This window comes from Mya arenaria, chromosome 7 (assembly GCF_026914265.1).
Source record: "Mya arenaria isolate MELC-2E11 chromosome 7, ASM2691426v1".
Lineage (NCBI taxonomy): Eukaryota > Metazoa > Mollusca > Bivalvia > Myida > Myidae > Mya > Mya arenaria.
The window spans coordinates 24905796-24924724 of NC_069128.1; the positions used below are offsets into that span (position 1 = coordinate 24905796).

Sequence of the window (18929 nt, forward strand, 5' to 3'; positions counted from 1 at the left end):
AATCATTTTTGGGCACTTCAAAATTCTGTTTGATGCGGCCATTTTCCTGACATTTTAGTCATATTGTGATATTTTGGAATGGAATTGTATTATCAATACACAGAAGCATAAAACCACTTAAATATTTCTGTGTGTTTGCTGTTTACACGGGAACACTGAAGATTGGAATTTGCTGTGCATTTTCTGACTACAAAAAAAGATGAGAATGGGACATTTTGTTAAAAAATGTTTGTCTAAAGGCAATATAGTTATACCAACATATCATATTCCATTTTAAAGGGAATCGACTCCTCTTTTCATGTCACCTATTTAAAAATGGATTGCTTATATGTTGATTAAGAAATTTGAATAAAACTGGTCTCTACCTTAAAATCCGGTATGTTTAAGTTACATTCCTTGTTCCTCTCTTGTATATCAAAGGCACTAAATATCTTCAGATGTGTTGTTTATATGTACCCAAAATGATTTTACTCAGCATTTTAGTGACAAACAATGATTCAGACGCCTTATCTTCAGATGTGTTGTTTATATGTACCCAAAATGATTTTACTCAGCATTTTAGTGACAAACAATGATTCAGACGCCTGTGGGAACAACAACACACTACATATATATAAAAACTGGGGGTGTTTATCAAGGATTGTTAGGTACCGCCATTGAATGGTCAGAAAAAAACATTATTTTAAATAAATGAGTCTATTCAATAAGCTTAATACGTTGGTAACCAAATTTTTTCTTTAAAGAAGGAGTCTAGTATGGGGGAAACAATTATGCTTTGAACACACTGTGTAAAACTCTTTTTTTATTTCAGGTGGCCCTGAGGCTGTACGACAGAAACAACTCAGCGACCCTCATGACGTCTGACCGGGCTAATTTCGGGGAAGCTGAGTTGGAACTGAACAATACACCGGTAAGTGACTGTAATTGTACTTCAATAATGTGATCTTGGAAATTCTGTGTCCTGGTCAACTAAATCCCTGAAATCTGTGTGATTGGACACATCTGTCTGTGTTTATGGCACTTGCTCTCTCGTATATTTACGATTTTCGGAACATGTTCCAATTGATAACATTTTTACAGATTTCTCAACACAGACTTATATTTTCTTAATCCTCTGATGTCTGATAACTTTTTGTTTAAGTTTAAGTATCTATCATGTGTTTCCGGTACGGATAGAAAAATCTGACCTGAGGGCACGTGTGCAAGCCGGTAACCAGGCTTGCCGAGTTCCCGGTCACGCAGCGTGCCCGAGGGTTGGATTTTTGAACCAGACTGGAAAAATTGATTGTTATTTTTTCTTGCATACTTAAAATTATGGATTTGTGGAAAAATTGATGTAGAAAACGCACTTTTGTACATTCCACCAAAAAGCGTGTGGGACGTTGTGTACTGACGTCATAAAGTGCAGTAATTTTAAATCACTATCAACGTCTAATAGTTCATTTAAAAAATCGCGCTTTACGAGTATTTATTTCATATTTTTGATTCCGCTTTATTGAAATTGCATAATATGCTTTTCATAAACCATACAATAAAAGAAATAAGAAGTGGGGTGTTGTTGCGCGTGACTCATCTTACATGGGGGGTGTAAGATGAGTTTTTCCGGCACCAGTCACATAACCGGAAACACACGTCCGGTATGCAAGAAGATGTCTTTACACTAATTTATCAATAACATAATATATATGTGTTAGATGTCTTTTCATTGCAAGTTTATGTAGGTGCCTTCTCTACATAATAGTACCTATGGCAAGGATTGTGAGGACCTGCATCTATAATTTAGTTGGTTCCATGGGAGAGGTACCTAATGAATGTGTTAAATATCTTACCATTACCTATGTATATGGCAAGATATGAGTGATCAGTCTTAGTCCGTAAGTCAACCCTGTACGTGGCAAGATATGAGTGATCAGTCTTAGTCCGTACGTCAACCCTGTACCTGGCAAGATATGAGTGATCAGTCTTAGTCCGTACGTCAACCCTGTACCTGGCAAGATATGAGTGATCAGTATTAGTCCGTACGTCAACCCTGTACGTGGCAAGATATGAGTGATCAGTCTTAGTCCGTACGTCAACCCTGTACGTGGCAAGATATGAGTGATCAGTCTTAGTCCGTACGTCAACCCTGTACGTGACAAGATATGAGTGATCAGTCTTAGAAATTACACCTGTGATTGGTAACTGAATATACACCTAATTTTATTCTGCTCTTTTTCCATCGGAACGTTAATACTCATAATGCTTAACTTTCCTTCATTCCGGATATTGTTTACAAAAAGAAACTTGGAAAATTTAAGTATTAAAATTACTTATTTAATTACTTATTTTAAATGCGGTCAAATTTGTTTACATCCAGTTGTCCATAGAGTGGGTCACACGCTCTAAAGGGTATAGAATGTGCAGTCTGAAAAATAAAAAAATAAGCTTAGGCCTTTCGGGCCTATAACCTTAACAAATCCATAGGCACGAATCATATTTCATAGGCCCAAGAAATTATTGTTTATTCAGGAAAACCCGTTAGCCAATCAGTGCACAACGTAATGAAATTGGAACATCTCGACCATTATCCAAATATATCCTGAAGTTTGTGGGAGATTGCCGAGTTGTAGTGAGCGTTTAGGTCAATGCACCTGGAATAATTATTATTTAAATGGAGTACAAACATAACATATAATATCTGATTGATGCAACCGAAAGGTGACAATGTAATCATCTGGTCAAATACGTGAAGATCTTAAAATTATTGTTTTTTTCCACATAAATTATTTCATCTGCAATAGGTCTACTTTGTTCATCCACAGCCAGTTGTATGACTTTCAGGAACATAATAGATTCTGTTTGACTGCAAACAGAAGACAAACATGAAGAAAAATAACAGCTCTTATATGATGTGCCAATTTCAAATTCTGAATGGAAGCCCTGATGTATGTTATGAACTCCAGCCTGTTTAAAGACTCGGGAAGTATAACTCTAAATGGAATATAAGTAACAATTCACTTATTTTCTTCATTTGTCTCCCTTAGACATTTCCCTTAGATCAATAACACAAGAGCTTTCTGTTCCAGCTGTGTGTGGGCGCATCTTGTTTAGTAAATTGCCTTTACTTTCCATTTATAGATTATATTATAGGACACGTAATCAGTCTGCAAAATAACTTTTTTAAAGCATAGGGCAAAAAAAGAAAAGAAAAGCTGTAGAAAAATAACAAGTTTGACCTTTTTGTAATATCAAATGCTATTTCCTTGTAAAAAAAGAACAACAAAGAAAACACATAGTTGAAGCATTGGGATGTAAAGCAGTTTAAAGTTGATTCATTTTTATTTAGCCTTGAGCGTAACATTTTTACACTCATTATGTGCTATAATTCAACTTTTGTAAAGACAATCACTGTATCAGTAAAGGATGGCAGCAGATATGATCAGAAAATTCATGAGACAAGACTAGGCAAAACAAGCATTGATAAAATAATGCCTGAAACCATTCAGCCAACTGGTGCACGTGGTATTACAATCGAACACCACAGCCCAATGATATTATTATATAATCTTGAAGCTTGCAGGAGATGGCCGAGTTGTAGCAATCCTGAAGGTAATGGACTTACGGTTACATATTATAATGCAATGGCATGCTGTATGATCTGGTTATTATTTTGTTCGGATTAACAATCTTGATAATGAAATGATGGATTATTTGTGAAATAAAGCAAGTATTTGAGCCAAAATAATTCAACAAAAATAGCATAAACCATCTCAAGAAACGAAGTGTTATTTCTAGGCATTTGATACGTAAATAAGACACAACAGGGAAAATGGGCTGTCCAACTTTCTTCAACAACAACACAAACTCAGATGATTTCATGAGCATGTCAATGGGTGAGAATTGTCCTAAAATGCACTTTTTTCCTCTAGAACACCAATTCTATTGGAATGGTGTAATAGTTTGTCTCATAAAACAACCTTTTTATCACTCATTAGATGAAGTAATGTGATGAAAATACTCACACATGTTTGTTTTGACAGTCATCCTTTTTATGCCCCCACAAAGTGGCGGCATATAGGGTTGCCCTTGTCCGTACGTACGTCTGTCTGTCTGTACGTACGTACGTCCCGAAGATTGTTTCCGATCTAATTCTTGAAAACCGTTTGTCCAATCCTCACCAAACTTTAAACACATGTTTATGACCATAATATCTTGATCAAGTTTGATAGTCATGGAAATCGCTGTAGTCATTTAGGAGTTACGGCCCTTTTTTGCCAAAAATACTTCAAAAATATATGTTTCCAATCTAATTCTTGAAAAGTATGTGTCCAATCCTCACCAAACTTTACATACATGATTGTGACCATAATATCTTGATCAAGTTCGATAGCCATGGAAATCGCTTTTGTCATTTAGGAGTTACGGCCCTTTATTTGCAAAAAAAGACTTGAAAAATACGTCCCGAAGATTGTTTCCGATCTAATTCTTGAAAACTGTTTGTCCAATCCTCACCAAACTTTTAACACATGTTTGTGACCATAATACCTTGATCAAGTTCGATAGCCATGGAAATCGCTTTAATCATTTAGGAGTTAGGGCCCTTTATTTCCCAACAATACTTAAAAAATATCTTATCCGATCTAATTTTTGAAAAGGATTTGCCCTTGTGCAGATTATCCTGAATAATCATTATGGCTTATTTTCTGTGACAAAAAATCGAAGTGGGGGCATCCGTGTCCTATGGACACATTTCTAGTTTTTAACAAATCTTGTCGAAGTCTCGTAGCACCTCGCGTTATGACACTGATGTCATTTGTAAATAGAATAACAAAACTGGGAATAAATCCCCCATTTGCGCCCCGTGTGAAATGAAAGCGTTTTCAGTGCAAGTTCAGTTACGTAACATTTTGAAAAAAAAAAATTTTTCCCACAGTCAGACCCATGGGTTCTATAGAAAAAGCCCTGTGAACCTAATCTTTCCTTGGCATGAGGACCAAGATTCATTTATTAAAAGTTAATATTTCTTCAGAATATTTACCAAATTTATCTGTGGTCCAATGGTTTTACACAAAGACCTTTTTGTTTGTTCTAGATGTAATTACTGTTGCAAGGAAACTATGTCCCTGTTTCATTTTTATGGTTATCTACGGTTTATGTCCCTGTTTCATTTTTATTATACGCCCGAAGGGTCGTATTATGTTATGGCCTCCATCGTCTGTCCGTCCGTTAGGTTAGCAATTCCGTGTCCGGGCCATAACTTGGTAACTAATAAAGCGATTTTCAAATAACTTTATACAAATCATCACTACATTAAAAGGATGTGTCGCGCGCAATTTCCAGGTCCATACCTCAAAGACTAGAATCACCATGGGGGTGCGTTAGCAAATCCGTGTCCGGGCCACAACTTGGTCACTAATAAAGTCATTTTCAAATAACTGTATACAAAGCATCATTACATTATAAGGATGTGTCGCGCGCAATTTCCAGGTCCATACCTCAAACACTAGAATCACCATGGGGGGGGGGACGTTAGCAATTCCATGTCCAGGCCATAACTGGGTTACTACTAAAGCAATTTTCAAATAACTTTATACAAATCATCTCTACATTAAAAGGATTTGTCAAGCATGCTTTCCAGGTCCGTACCTCAAAGGCTAATTTCACTGGGGGGCGTTAAACAATTCCGTGTCCGGGCCATAACTTGGTAACTAATAAAGCGATTTTCAAATAACTTTATACAAATCATCACTACATTAAAAGGATGTGTCGCGCGCAATTTCCAGGTCCATACCTCAAAGACTTGAATCACCATGGGGGTGCGTTAGCAAATCCGTGTCCGGGCCACAACTTGGTCACTAATAAAGTCATTTTCAAATAACTTTATACAAAGCATCATAACATTAAAAGGATGTGTCGCGCGCAATTTCCAGGTCCATACCTCAAACACTAGAATCACCATGGGGGGGACGTTACCAATTCCATGTCCAGGCCATAACTGGGTTACTACTAAAGCAATTTTTCAAATCATCTCTACATTAAAAGGATTTGTCAAGCATGCTTTCCAGGTCCGTACCTCAAAGGCTAATTTCACTGGGGGGGCGTTGACAATTCTGTTTCAATATTGGAAGTTTAAGCCTTTGTTGTAAACACTTCACACCTAGTAAGCAGTATACTAGCATAACCTAAATGTTTATTAAAGACCTCGAGCCGAATCTTCTTCGGGCGTATAATGCTCCGTTTCGCGGTGCTCTTGTTTGATTATCTACGGTTTATGTCCCTGTTTCATTTTTATGGTTATCTACGGTTTATGTCCCTGTTTCATTTTTTGATTATCTACGGTTTATGTCCCTGTTTCATTTTTATGGTTATCTACGGTTTATGTCCCTGTTTCATTTTTTGATTATCTATGGTTTATGTCACTGTTTCATGTTTATGGTTATCTACCGTTTATGTCCCTGTTTCATGTTTATGGTTATCTACGGTTTATGTCTCTGTTTCATGTTTATGGTTATCTAAGGTTTATGTGCCTGTTTCATGTTTATGGTTATCTACAGTTTATGTCCCTGTTTCATGTTTATGGTTATCTACGGTTTACGTCCCTGTTTCATGTTTATGGTTATCTACGGTTTATGTCCCTGTTTCATGCCTGTTTCATGTTTATGGTTATCTACGGTTTATGTCCCTGTTTCATGTTTATGGTTATCTACGGTTTACGTCCCTGTTTCATGTTTATGGTTATCTACGGTTTATGTCCCTGTTTCATGTTTATGGTTATCTACGGTTTATGTCCCTGTTTCATGTTTATGGTTATCTACGGTTTATGTCCCTGTTTCATGTTTATGGTTATCTACGGTTTATGTCCCTGTTTCATGTTTATGGTTATCTACGGTTTTGGCATTAGAGTTATGGAAGGGTGCTGCACCCTGTCCTTTTTTCGGTAGCATCTTTCTGTCCTCATTGAGACCAGCATGTGCACCCTTCTGCTCTGATAGAATTGAATAATTTTGTTTTTATTACAATTCCTAACATATTCTGTGATATTCATGATGTTCAAATTATTTTCTTCCTTGCACCCCCTCCCTATTCTTCAGTACCCTGTCCGTTTAAAAATCTTCCTGAAACCCTATAAAACACCATAGTCACCAGGAATTGTTTTGGCATCATCTATTATTAAAAAATATTAAAATTCTTTCAGCAAATCTCTTGATTTCATAGTATAATTGTTTATTTCAAACCACCTCACACTGGCATAATAATCAGTTATTATTGCAGTGACCTTTAACATAAATATTTCTCTGATTGATATCTAGAATATGCTTTGGCCGAAGGTCCTCAAACTTGGTAGGGAGGTTAGTCATGACCAGCAGATGACCCTATAATAGTCTATTATAAATCTTGTCATCCAGCACCACATTCATAAACTCATAAATTACATTAAAATATTTTACAAATATTACAAGTTGCCTTCAAATTTAATTTCAAATAAAAAAAATAGTGGGGCTATTTGACCAAAATGGGGGCGTTTTGACCAAATTTTTCGCAGTGGGGGCTATTTGACCAAAAGTGTGGGGGCTATTTGCCCAAATTTTAACTTGGGGGCTATTTGACTTGGGGGCTATTTGACCAGGTTCCCTTTAGAAGATACATGAAAATAGGGCTGACCTTTCAGCAGCTGTCTGTTTATCTGTATGTCATGCATTGCCCATATTCATAACTTTATATCATCCATTTTACCAATTCACTACTGTTGTAGGATGCATACATGTTGTACTAGTAACTTTAGCTCATCAACTGGTCGATAAATACACCTACTATTCTCAAACTTGGTAGGAATGTTGTTCATATTGATGGCAAAGTGACTATGGGAGCATTCATGTTTTATAAACATCTCTTGTTTATTAACAGAAATAACCTGTGGTAAATGTCAGATCACACAGAAGAGGGGAAAATCTCTGAAAGATAAGCCTATGTGAGCTAATGTTATCATATAAATTACGTCAATCAATCTTAGCAGCTACAGTTGGCAAGGTTTCCATGCCAACATGATGTCCAAAAGAAGGTATGAAAAGGTTTTTGTGGTAGCATTTGTGAGTCATTTAACACTTCATGTTTCTGTTAGAAATATGGACTGTTATGACATGAGTGGTCAATATTATAGAAATCGTCGAAACGTAAATATTCTGATTAAAAGATATTTCATAAATAGCCTTACTTAAGGGAAAGAAAGTTCAGCATTACAGATTTTGGAAATATGTTTGAATAAATAACAACTTACACAATCATATATTTATTTGCATGAAATAATCAACTAAGTTTTCTACGTGTGATTCAAAACTTCCAACAAAGTGTATTTGATTTGACCTTATGGGGCAATGGTTTTCTCTTTATATATACATTGCCTCAGCCACCATTTATTTGCCAGTATATACATTGCATCAGCCACCATTTATTTACCAGTAACAGTGTACAAATTCAGATTTGAATCCAATAGCCCATTCGGGCTACCAGATAGGAAATTTAGCCCCACCCCACTGAAAAAAGATAGATTATAGTGATACATATAAATAATAAAGCTTTTAAAAAAAATGTTAAAAAAAGGAGAAAATTATCTAACTCTGTCTTGCATTGAAACTTTAAATATGTGATCCCTATCCAACCTACTTAGTTCATGATGTTAGGTGACAGTATTTTGAATAAAATGCAAATTATGGCCCTTTTTTAATGACTTAGAAATTCTGGTTTAGGTTTTGCATGTAAGCACACAAAGGTCAATACCACAGGAACTTCTTGATGTATTTGCATTGAAACTGTATTGAATGGCATTTGAACATTTAGTCTACTTGAATAACCAAGTAAGATGACTCTATTTTGCATACAAAAGTATTTTGAGTATACATTTTGCATGCAAGTTATGTCCCTTTATTATTCAACTGAGAAATTCTGGTTAAGGTTTTGCATGTTAGCACACATAGGTAAATACATCAGCAACTACTTGATGTATTGCATTGAAATTTATTCAATGGTACTTGATTATTCAACCTACCTGATTAACCAAGTAAGATAACTCAGTTTTTCCACTTCTTAATTAAAAAAGGCGGAATAGTTGAGCATGCTGTATCTGTACCAGCTTGTTTTTATAAGCTCTCTAAAGCTATTGTGATCTGTCTTTGTCATTTACATGATTGATGGCATTGTCTTATGTTTTATATTGATAAATTGAGTTTGATTGAGTCTGTTATAACCAATCTTTGAAAACTGTAACAGTGGGAGGGGACAACCCTACCCTCCTGTCTATGGCAATAATCTTCCTACAAGCCTGGTTTGATATCTCATGGAAACTGAGTTGTTGTTGATTTTTATGATAACTACCATTCTTGGAGTTTCTTCCTTGCTCAATCAGACGCATTGATACAGGAGTTTTAGCTTCATGAGTTATGGGAACATTTTCTACTCTCCCTTTGCTCTCTTGGAAGAAATATATTTTGATTTGAAATACATAAGCTACACCCTACAAATTAAAAGTATGCATTTCTTCCAAGAAAAATATTGTATTCCCCTTCCTCACTTTGAAGAATATGTCTGTTTTATTACCTACAAGACATGAAGCCAAGAATGGCCTAGTAATGGGAATACTCCTGCTTATGGCCAGAACATTTCTGTCATGATGCTGGTGACAATGCTGATATTACAGGGGACACTGTCTATGGAAACTCAGGGAAAATTGATTTTCTTTGTGGTTCCCGGCTATTGATACTTGGTCCATACTGCAACTTGGAGAAAATCAGGCATTGGAGAATTTGTCTCTGTCTCCTTGTGCTGCTGCCTGGCTCGGTGGCTTTAAGCTTGCTTGAAAAATCTGTGAGGCGGCTTTCTGTATTGGGTGTGATAGGTCTGCAGGACAAGAGCTGAGCATGTAACATATGGTACACTTTACATCGGAAATTAACACATGTGAAACGTATATACAACATGTTAGCAGGATTAACTTGATTATTAAAGCATTTACTAAGTTTTCTGTGATGAAAATTATGTGATTTGTCCACAAACATGAAGTTGTGACGTGTAAACATTGGATAACTGCTGTAGATTTGTCTATACTTTGCACCATATGGTCTTATTAAGAAGTACTTACATTACTTGTATTTCAGTTAACACTGCTCACTGGTATCAGCTCTGATGACTATTCATAGGCTATTCATGGAGATAGATGTTAATTGTTACTAGGTTTCATAGTTAAAAATCAAAATGTAGTGGTCATTTTCTGGAAAAATGTGCTTATTGGCTTCATAGGGTATAAAATATGGATATTAATCCCAGATTGTTTCTGGTTTGTCGCTACTGTGTTCAAGGCAGTTGTAATTTAGCTGTGATAGGGTTATGCAGACATGCTGTATTATTTATTCATATATCAGGATTTTAAGGATCTGATTTAAAATTTATTAATGTATTTTGTTATTATAAATCTTAAAGGATTTTACTGAAATGCTTTTAAGATAAGTCTGATGTCACAGAGTAAGTGTTCTGCTTTAAGTCAACATGTTGTCAATTTTGAACAGAATAAGAAATGTTTGTATGTATGATTAAGACAAATATGACTTCATGGGGAAAAATGCAAACCAACAAAGCTGGTTGGTGTATACGGATAAGACAAATCGATACTGTATCGACATTTGTCGTTGATGATACACATCAATACACAAGCAATGTTCAATGAACTGGTGGTAAATCATAACAAAATGTTTTTATTTAGTCCCTTCATTTGGTACAAACGTAAAACAGATCTGTTATAGTTTTTATTGTCAAGGGTCACAATGATGAGGTGGCATGTTGCGCACAAGAGTCAGGTCAGAAACTCAAGGTCAAGGTCATGCTTAGAGATCAAAAGTTAAAATGATCCTTGTTGGGCTGTGGTGGATGGTTTACTATGATGAGGTGATGTGTCCCGCACAAGACCCAGGTCTGTACGTGAAAGGTCAGGGTAAAAAATTAAAATGAGTACTCTTGATAGGACTGTAGCTCTAGGACTGTACCTCTTATTCAAGTATAACAAGATTTCTTAGAAACTTGACTTGAATGTTTTAGCACAATGAAGGGGTTTGTTGCATACTTAAATACAAATCCCATTTAGGCATGTTTCTCAAAGGTAAACCCTTTGTAATTTTGTTTGGGGATATTTCAAACAGAAATTCAATACCCATTATGCTTAACCTGACTTTTATAAATATCCACAGTAGTCGATAGAATTGGTCACATGTGTTTACATGCAGTAAGGGCAAAACTGAATCAGAGTTGTTGGTTTATAAATTCCTGTAAGATTACAGGGATTATAACTAATTTAGACCATACATGCCATATTATTTTTTTTTCAAAACTTGCTTTAGGTTGACAGTGGAAAGCATTCATAATATTATGAGTGTGAAATTCCATGAAGGACCTTGATGACTTAGTCCAAAAATTATTGTAATTTGAGTGTATTTCTGTTTTTATTCTTATATTATAAATGCAGATATTGCGCAAATTTTCATCGTGTAAAAATCCCCTGGTGTAATATCAAAATCCCCTGGAATTCAGACCAAAATCCCCTGGGAAGCCTCTCAGAAATATGGCATGTATGTTAGACTAGTTTGTTGTGACTTCTTTCTTAACATTTATTTAAATTGTAATAAGGCACTCAGATATTTGCATTACTTTCCTTGGTATGATTGTAATTCTGTTTGAATAATTATTTGGTTATTGTGCACTGTTGAAATTCTTTGAGCAATGCAGTCATAATATTATTAGAAAGTTTATTCCCAATGAAAGCCTTGATTGTATACAATGATTCATAATAAACTGGATACTGAATCACAAAGGATGGGTTCTAGGTTCTTAACTAATATAATTGCATAGCTATTGATATTTCTAGACAGATTGATTCTGGAAAATGTTTGCAAAAATAGGCCAAGTGACATTTAAACTTTCTGTCAATATTTGGTCAATGAATGGTCTTGGATAAAAGTGTTTTTGTTAATTGGGATATGTTTCCAGCTATGCTCGGCAAATAGATAGAAAAGAAAATGTATGCTTAAAACAACATATAGTTTATCATGGGAAAGTAACTTTCATTCATCTGTTGATCCTTTGTAGTAACAATGGCTACAAATAAGCAATGAACATCATTAAAGAATAGACACAGGTGAAATTCTGTAAAAGTGGCATTTAAGCAATAACTGATAAGGCCAAAAAAAAAAAATACCAGTGTTTCCAGTAACATGGTGGAAAAAATAGGGTCGGTCGGTCGGGATTTTTTATTTTTTTACAGTTTGCATGATATCATGCAATTTTCTGTTGAATCAGATTATTTTATATCTAAGCGTTTCATAATTTACAAAAAGTCAGAGAAAAACAGCATTGTTTACTGTCTGAAATCATTTCCCTACCTTCGACTACCATATTTTGCCCATGAAATCTGGTGTTTTTTGTATACAATACTTGTTTATAAGTCGCGATCGGTTTTAGAACAAATCCAGCACTTCAATTTCTACAAATCTGTGATAATGTTCTACCCAAACAGTCAATTATCAACTAAATTTGTTAATTTGCTTGAAGAAAATCGCCGATTTTCTTGTCGACTGTGAGCTCCTTAAACTAGGCCTTCAGGTGGAGGTAGGTTAAAAATAGAACAAGTAAATACGGATATGGATTTTTTTTTACATATCTTATTTTCGTACAATCAAAGTTTCATTCATATTTATAGTGAATTCAAACATTTCGGTCATTGTTATAAGATTCCCAGACGATGATTATTGATTATTATTTTTTCGATCGTATGGTATTTTTTTACCGGCTTGGGCGAAATCCAACAATCATACGGTATCCGACTGACCGAATTAAATACAAACCATAGCCACGCGCCTTTGATATTATCACCGCTCGTGCTCTGACGTCACAGATTGTACCGTTTGATCTGCAGCCGACACATTCCAACAAATCGTTTTTGTTTGGATATCAGTTGATGGGACTTATTAAAATAAGGCGCAGGGTTCTCAATAAGTTTTGATTGAACCGTCTCAAATAGTAAAGTAAACGACCAGCTTCTACTTATTCTACTGAAAATTCATTTAGTTTTCCAAATTTGAACCGGCCCTTTTGCCATTTAAACTGTCCATTTTGGCCGGCAGCCGGTTCTTATTGAGAACACTGAAGGCGAAATAAATAACCATTGATAATTGTGGATTAGTGTAACGATTAATGAAATGTGTATTGGAACCTGGCAGTTAGCCTGCATGAATTCGCAAAGCCTAATCCTAAGAAGCCTGCATGATATACGCAAAGCCTAATCGTAAAAAAGTAAGTTTTATTTTGGACATGAATAAATAACACCGCGAGCTATAATCCTAAATATTTTCATTTTAAAGACAGCAAAATATGTCTCTTGTGACTAACCACGTGTTTGGACCGTAAACATGCGTTCGCCAATTTGAAGATATCGGACAGGGTTCGCCGCCCTCCGCCATTTTGTTTTCCTGTTGACATAGCATCTCGGTAATACACAATAAGGAATGAAAGTTTATTCTCCAGGGACCTAGAAAGACAAAAAACGAAAATAATGACAATTTATTTAAAAAAAAAAAAAAAAAATTACGATAGAATTAATATTATTTTTTTTTACTTTTATGTCTAAAATATTATTAGTCGGTGAGGAAAAAATAGGGTTGATTGGGTTACTTGAAACACAGGTATTTTTTGGGGGGCCTAATGAAATTATTTTACTACATTTTTTTCAAAGAATTATTAAGTCACTGTTATTGACAACTTTGATATTTGCAAACCTTTTCACTTTATCAATGAAGACTGAGGAACATTTACATTTTATGCGATTCTTGGTTTAGTTTCAACTGTATTACATAAAGAAGCCTGACCCTTAATTTCAAAGCTTTTCATTCTGACTGGAAGTAATGATTCTACTGCAGTGCATAGCATGATGATTCTACTGCCGTGCATAGCATGATGATTCTACTGCAGTGCATAGCAAGATGACTCTACTGCAGTGCATAGCATGATGATTCTACTGCCGTGCATAGCATGATGATTCTATTGCAGTGCATAGCATGATGATTCTACTGCAGTGCATAGCATGATGATTCTACTGCCGTGCATAGCATGATGATTCTACTGCAGTGCATAGCATGATGATTCTACTGCCGTGCATAGCATGATGATTCTACTGCAGTGCATAGCATGATGATTCTACTGCAGTGCATAGCATGATGATTCTACTGCCGTGCATAGCATGATGATTCTACTGCCGTGCATAGCATGATGATTCTACTGCAGTGCATAGCATGATGATTCTACTGCAGTGCATAGCATGATGATTTTCAAAAACATAATTCTCAATCTAACTTAAATTGTATGCACAGGGAATATTATTGTAAATATGGATGTGTCATGGATACTCAATGCCCATTTTCATAAGCTTACTGGTACATTGTAAATAGGTGTGAGCTATGGTTAAATGGGCATTAATTGGTTATAATTCCTTACTGAGTTGTGGCATGATATATATACAAATATAAGCATCTAGCTTTGTAAATAGCTCTGGTTATTCCTTTTCAAAAAATACATGACAGTTCAGATAAAAGATGTAAGTTATGCCAGAAATCAATGAATTTTATTATCAGTTGAGCAATCATTAATGTGGTCCTATTTGGGTATAATTATGATGCTATTTAAAGTAACACTTAGGCAAAAGTGAAAGCTGGTCACCTATTAAATGCTATTTTAGTGGAAATATCGTCCCAATATGGTTTATCGTTGTGTAAGGATGCAAATAATCTTGTTAGCCAATCAGTGAACAATGTTTTGTGTAATTCCGTCTTAGTAAAATTACCTTCAAACAGGATATTTAAGTAAGAATTGTTTTATTCAGGATATAATTTGTCTGGTTTAATTTTGTCCTTTTTGAGATTTAAGGAGACTTGATTATGTTCATTGTGCATTTAGGTGTGTAATAAGTTAATCTCACAGAATGATTGTGTTGCTGTGATCTAATTTGTATGTTTCGGAATATCATGTTAATAGTTTGTCCATATTATGAAATTCAAATAGATTTCAATACATGGCAAATTGTCAGTGAAAGTCCATAGTTGTTTCAATTAAGTATAGAAAAATCTATAGCAGAAGAATAAAAAAAAACTGAGTGTGAACCTTGGTATTTCTTTTTGTGGTGAATTATTATCTACATTTAGATAAGAAAATTTTCCACACGAAAAGTTAATTCTGATTCTTGCTTTTTTCTGGTGGGAAGACATCTGAAGAATATTTTGACTGTAAATCATTGATTGAAGGAAAGTTAGAATTGAATGGATAGATAATTAGATTGAGTAAAAGTCATGACATACTGAATGATATGTTTGCAAAGTGTTGTGATTGTTGAATAATGAAAATAAAATAAAACTACCTCTCAAAAGGAATTAGAATACCAAAAGAAAACATTAAGAGAACAACTTCAGACCAAAAGTTCAGGATTGGGAAACAGTCCATTTAGAAAGAGTGGTAGTTTATGAAGAGAACTGTTTACGAAAGTTTGCCAAAGTGGAGTCCAATTACGAAACGTTGAAATTGCACACGCAAATCGGTGTCGCCAGCTATCATGGCGCGAGGTTATTTCCGCCGACGAGATCTGACACACAGGTCACAAAAGGTGTTCCAGTCATTGACTATTTTGACTACGTGAACCCGGATGATGCAAAGAATGAAGAAGAAGAAAAAAAAGAAGAAGCAAATGATGGTGAGATGAGTTTAAGTAAGAGCTGGTACGAAGAGGTGGAGGAGTATGAAGCAGATCATGATGTGGGGGAGGAGCAGATCGACAGATCTGCCGAAGAGAATGAGATCTACAGGATACCAAAAATGGTGGGCAACAGTCATGCTGGAGGGACTGATAATGCCAGGGAAGTTAACACAGTAGGGAAAACTGTAGTAAAAGGAAGGCATAGGAAAGTGGAAAGAGGGAAAAAAACTGATGGTATCTATGATATGGCTGGAAACAAATGTGTAAATGGCATGGATTCAATTAAAGATGTCACTGCAAATCAAAGTGTTGAAAGAAGAAAAGAATGTAGAGGGGCTACAGAAACTAAGGATAACAAGAGTAATTTAAGGAATCAAATAAATACTACTTTTAAGGATAAAACAGTAATAAAGAAGATGAGAGCTGAGAAAAATACTGCTGATTCTACTGGTAACACTAAAGCTGAACTGAGTAAAACTGCTGAAAAGAATTTGGATGTTAAAGAGGTTGTAGACAAAACTGCTGCTGAGGGAGGAAAGGTTATACCATGTTATAAAGAGAGTGTCAATACAAGACATGTTAATGATGGTATGAAAGACAACACCAAAGATAGTTCTGAGGCTTCCAAAGACAGCAATAAGTTGAGCAAAACAGACATTCCTGAAGATTCAGATTTGGGTAAAGGTGAACAGAAAGATAAAGAGGTTGAGGTATGGACTTCCATAGAGGATAAAGAAGTGTCAGACACTGTTCAGTCACAAATTGACACCAGGTTGCATAGTATGAACAAATCTGACTACAGAACTGCACTGCAAGTGGACACTAGTTATACCACTGGCATCAGTAGTGATTCAAACTGTAGCCAATATAGCATAAGTTCATGGGCTAGTGAACAAGACACAAGTAGTAGTCTTGACCCAAGTCCAAATATGTGGAACTCGTTTGTTGACTCTGGAGTTAGCTTTGGGACAAGCACTGGATTGTATAGCGATACAAGTGATGTCAGTGGGGAAGACTGTAGTGCTTATGATGGTAGTAAACATTTACCTCCTGTACAATTCCATTCCGAATATGAGGGAAAGGGTTTTCAGATACATTCACGATATCCTCATTCAAATAAATTATGCTATACTTCTGCATATAATGCGTATAACAATTCTGTAACCAATAATAATTCTGTTTTGAATGGTGCAATACAAAATGAAAATGGTGCATTTCAAAGTATGACTGTATATGGCAGTGATTCCACTGGTATTTCCATACTTAACTATGAAACTAATCCCGGGGAATATTGTGGTCACATGACTTCAGATAGGGATTTTACGTGTGAATATTGCGGATACTGCACATGTTCAGACTATGAGCAGTTCTCTCATGAGAACCTATTCCCTGGTGATGTGTTCTATTACTCGGCCAACTCGATTGTGGTCTGTGTGAAGCAGACGAGACAAGGATATGAGAAGGACTACACACTCCAACAGGTGAGGACATGGCAAACAATATGAGTTTATGCCATAGGTGGCAGTATCAGTCCGAGGTGGTAAACTAAATAGTTTCTACATAATGAAAGGCATAATTGTTATATATGTTAAATATATATATGTAGGGTCTGTCAGGAGTCGACATTTAATGCAGGGTTGTAAAATTTTTCGGATGAACTGTCTCAAAGAGCTGAAGTAACCGACCAGCTACTACTTTATCTTCTTTATATTCACGTAATTTTCCTAATTTGAACCAGCCAAACTGTCGTTTGAACTGTCTGTTTTAGTGGAGAAAACTGATTATATACAATTTTATTCAATGAGTTCAACAAGTGTTGATTAAACAAGCCTTTGAGGAGCTTACTATTATTTTTCTTGACCGATTCAAAAAAAAAAGAGTGTATTATACGATCAGTGTCAGATTTTTTTTATCGAATGCCTTTTCCCAGTAATAAATAAGAAATAAGTTATAACTGTTCTACCTGTGTTGAACATGAGCAAAATACCACAAACTGACAAAGCAATGATATTTCACCCACTACATGCATTGCAGCAATGTAGTAGCCTGTTCTTATTGAGAAAACCGATTGTGTAACTTAATATGTATATAATTATATCCAAACGAATGCTTACACCTATGAATTATATTTTATGGCTGTACCTTGAAATTGCATGGTATGCTTTTAAAGCTGCACTCTCACAGATTAAACGTTCTGACAACTTTTAAAAAAAATAATCTTTGAACGAGCCAATTTTTGTGAACATCCATGGAAACCAGTTATATAAGGCTGCTGAAAAAAAATTACATCGCAGATTTTTATATTTAAGTTAAAAAAGTATTGTTTTATGCATTTTTCTTACCGTTAGTAACGGTTTAAGCCATAAAACATTAATTTTGAACGGAAATATGCAAATATTGATCTGATCTTTTGTCAGCAATCTTTTAATATTAGTTTGCAGATATTTACGCAAAAAATTGTAAAAATGGTATATCTGTGAGAGTGCAGCTTTAACACGATAACAATTATAATTAGTAGGGATGGCAACGAGTACCCAAGTACTCTAGTACTCAATCGATCATCCGAGTACCCGAGTACCAAATCACTACTCAAGTACTCGAATTTTTTAATTTTTTTTTATGAATTTCACCAAATACATGATTTACAGACGTAAGTAACAGATCTGGAGCATTTAACAAGAAGACAATTTACGACCCCTCTAATCCTTGCTGTGTACACATTTGACCCTAATAAGTTAATTGACAGGTGTTGTAAACTGTCAACAAAGGGCCCTAATTTGAAACTAATACTGATGTCAATAAGCGATGTTTTGATAGCGGTACATCGCCTACATAATTGTATTGTTTACCAATTAGAGAATTTATACTATACAATGGACATTGATGAGGGAAAAGGTAACGAACGTTACGAGCAATGATTCCTGAATGGGCATATTGCTTGCAATGATTATCACAATTGATTGGTTGATATTTTAATTCAGGAATTATGCATATTAATGAGGTAAACAACAATATTTCAGTATGGGAAAGGGTCAGTTTAAATTTTATTTCGTAGAGTAAACAACTTAACAAATTTATAAATAATTTTCGTTCATTGTAATTCTGAATTTGATTTATTATTGAATGTAGTCTTGATCATCTAGACACTCAAATATGATCCTAGTTTTACACGCCA

The 18929-nt window shown here is 35.2% G+C and overlaps 1 protein-coding gene across 1 annotated transcript in view; it reads left to right on the plus strand.

Moving 5' to 3' along the window:
• The first annotated feature begins 571 nt into the window (after nucleotides 1–571).
• Nucleotides 572–18929, plus strand: part of LOC128241025 (uncharacterized) — a 73529-nt gene continuing 55171 nt past the window's right edge. Inside the window, exons 1-3 of the mRNA XM_052958010.1 lie at nucleotides 572–586; nucleotides 812–910; nucleotides 15463–17235. Of these exons, the coding sequence (XP_052813970.1) occupies nucleotides 572–586; nucleotides 812–910; nucleotides 15463–17235 (1887 nt within the window). The remainder of the gene's footprint in view (nucleotides 587–811; nucleotides 911–15462; nucleotides 17236–18929) is intronic.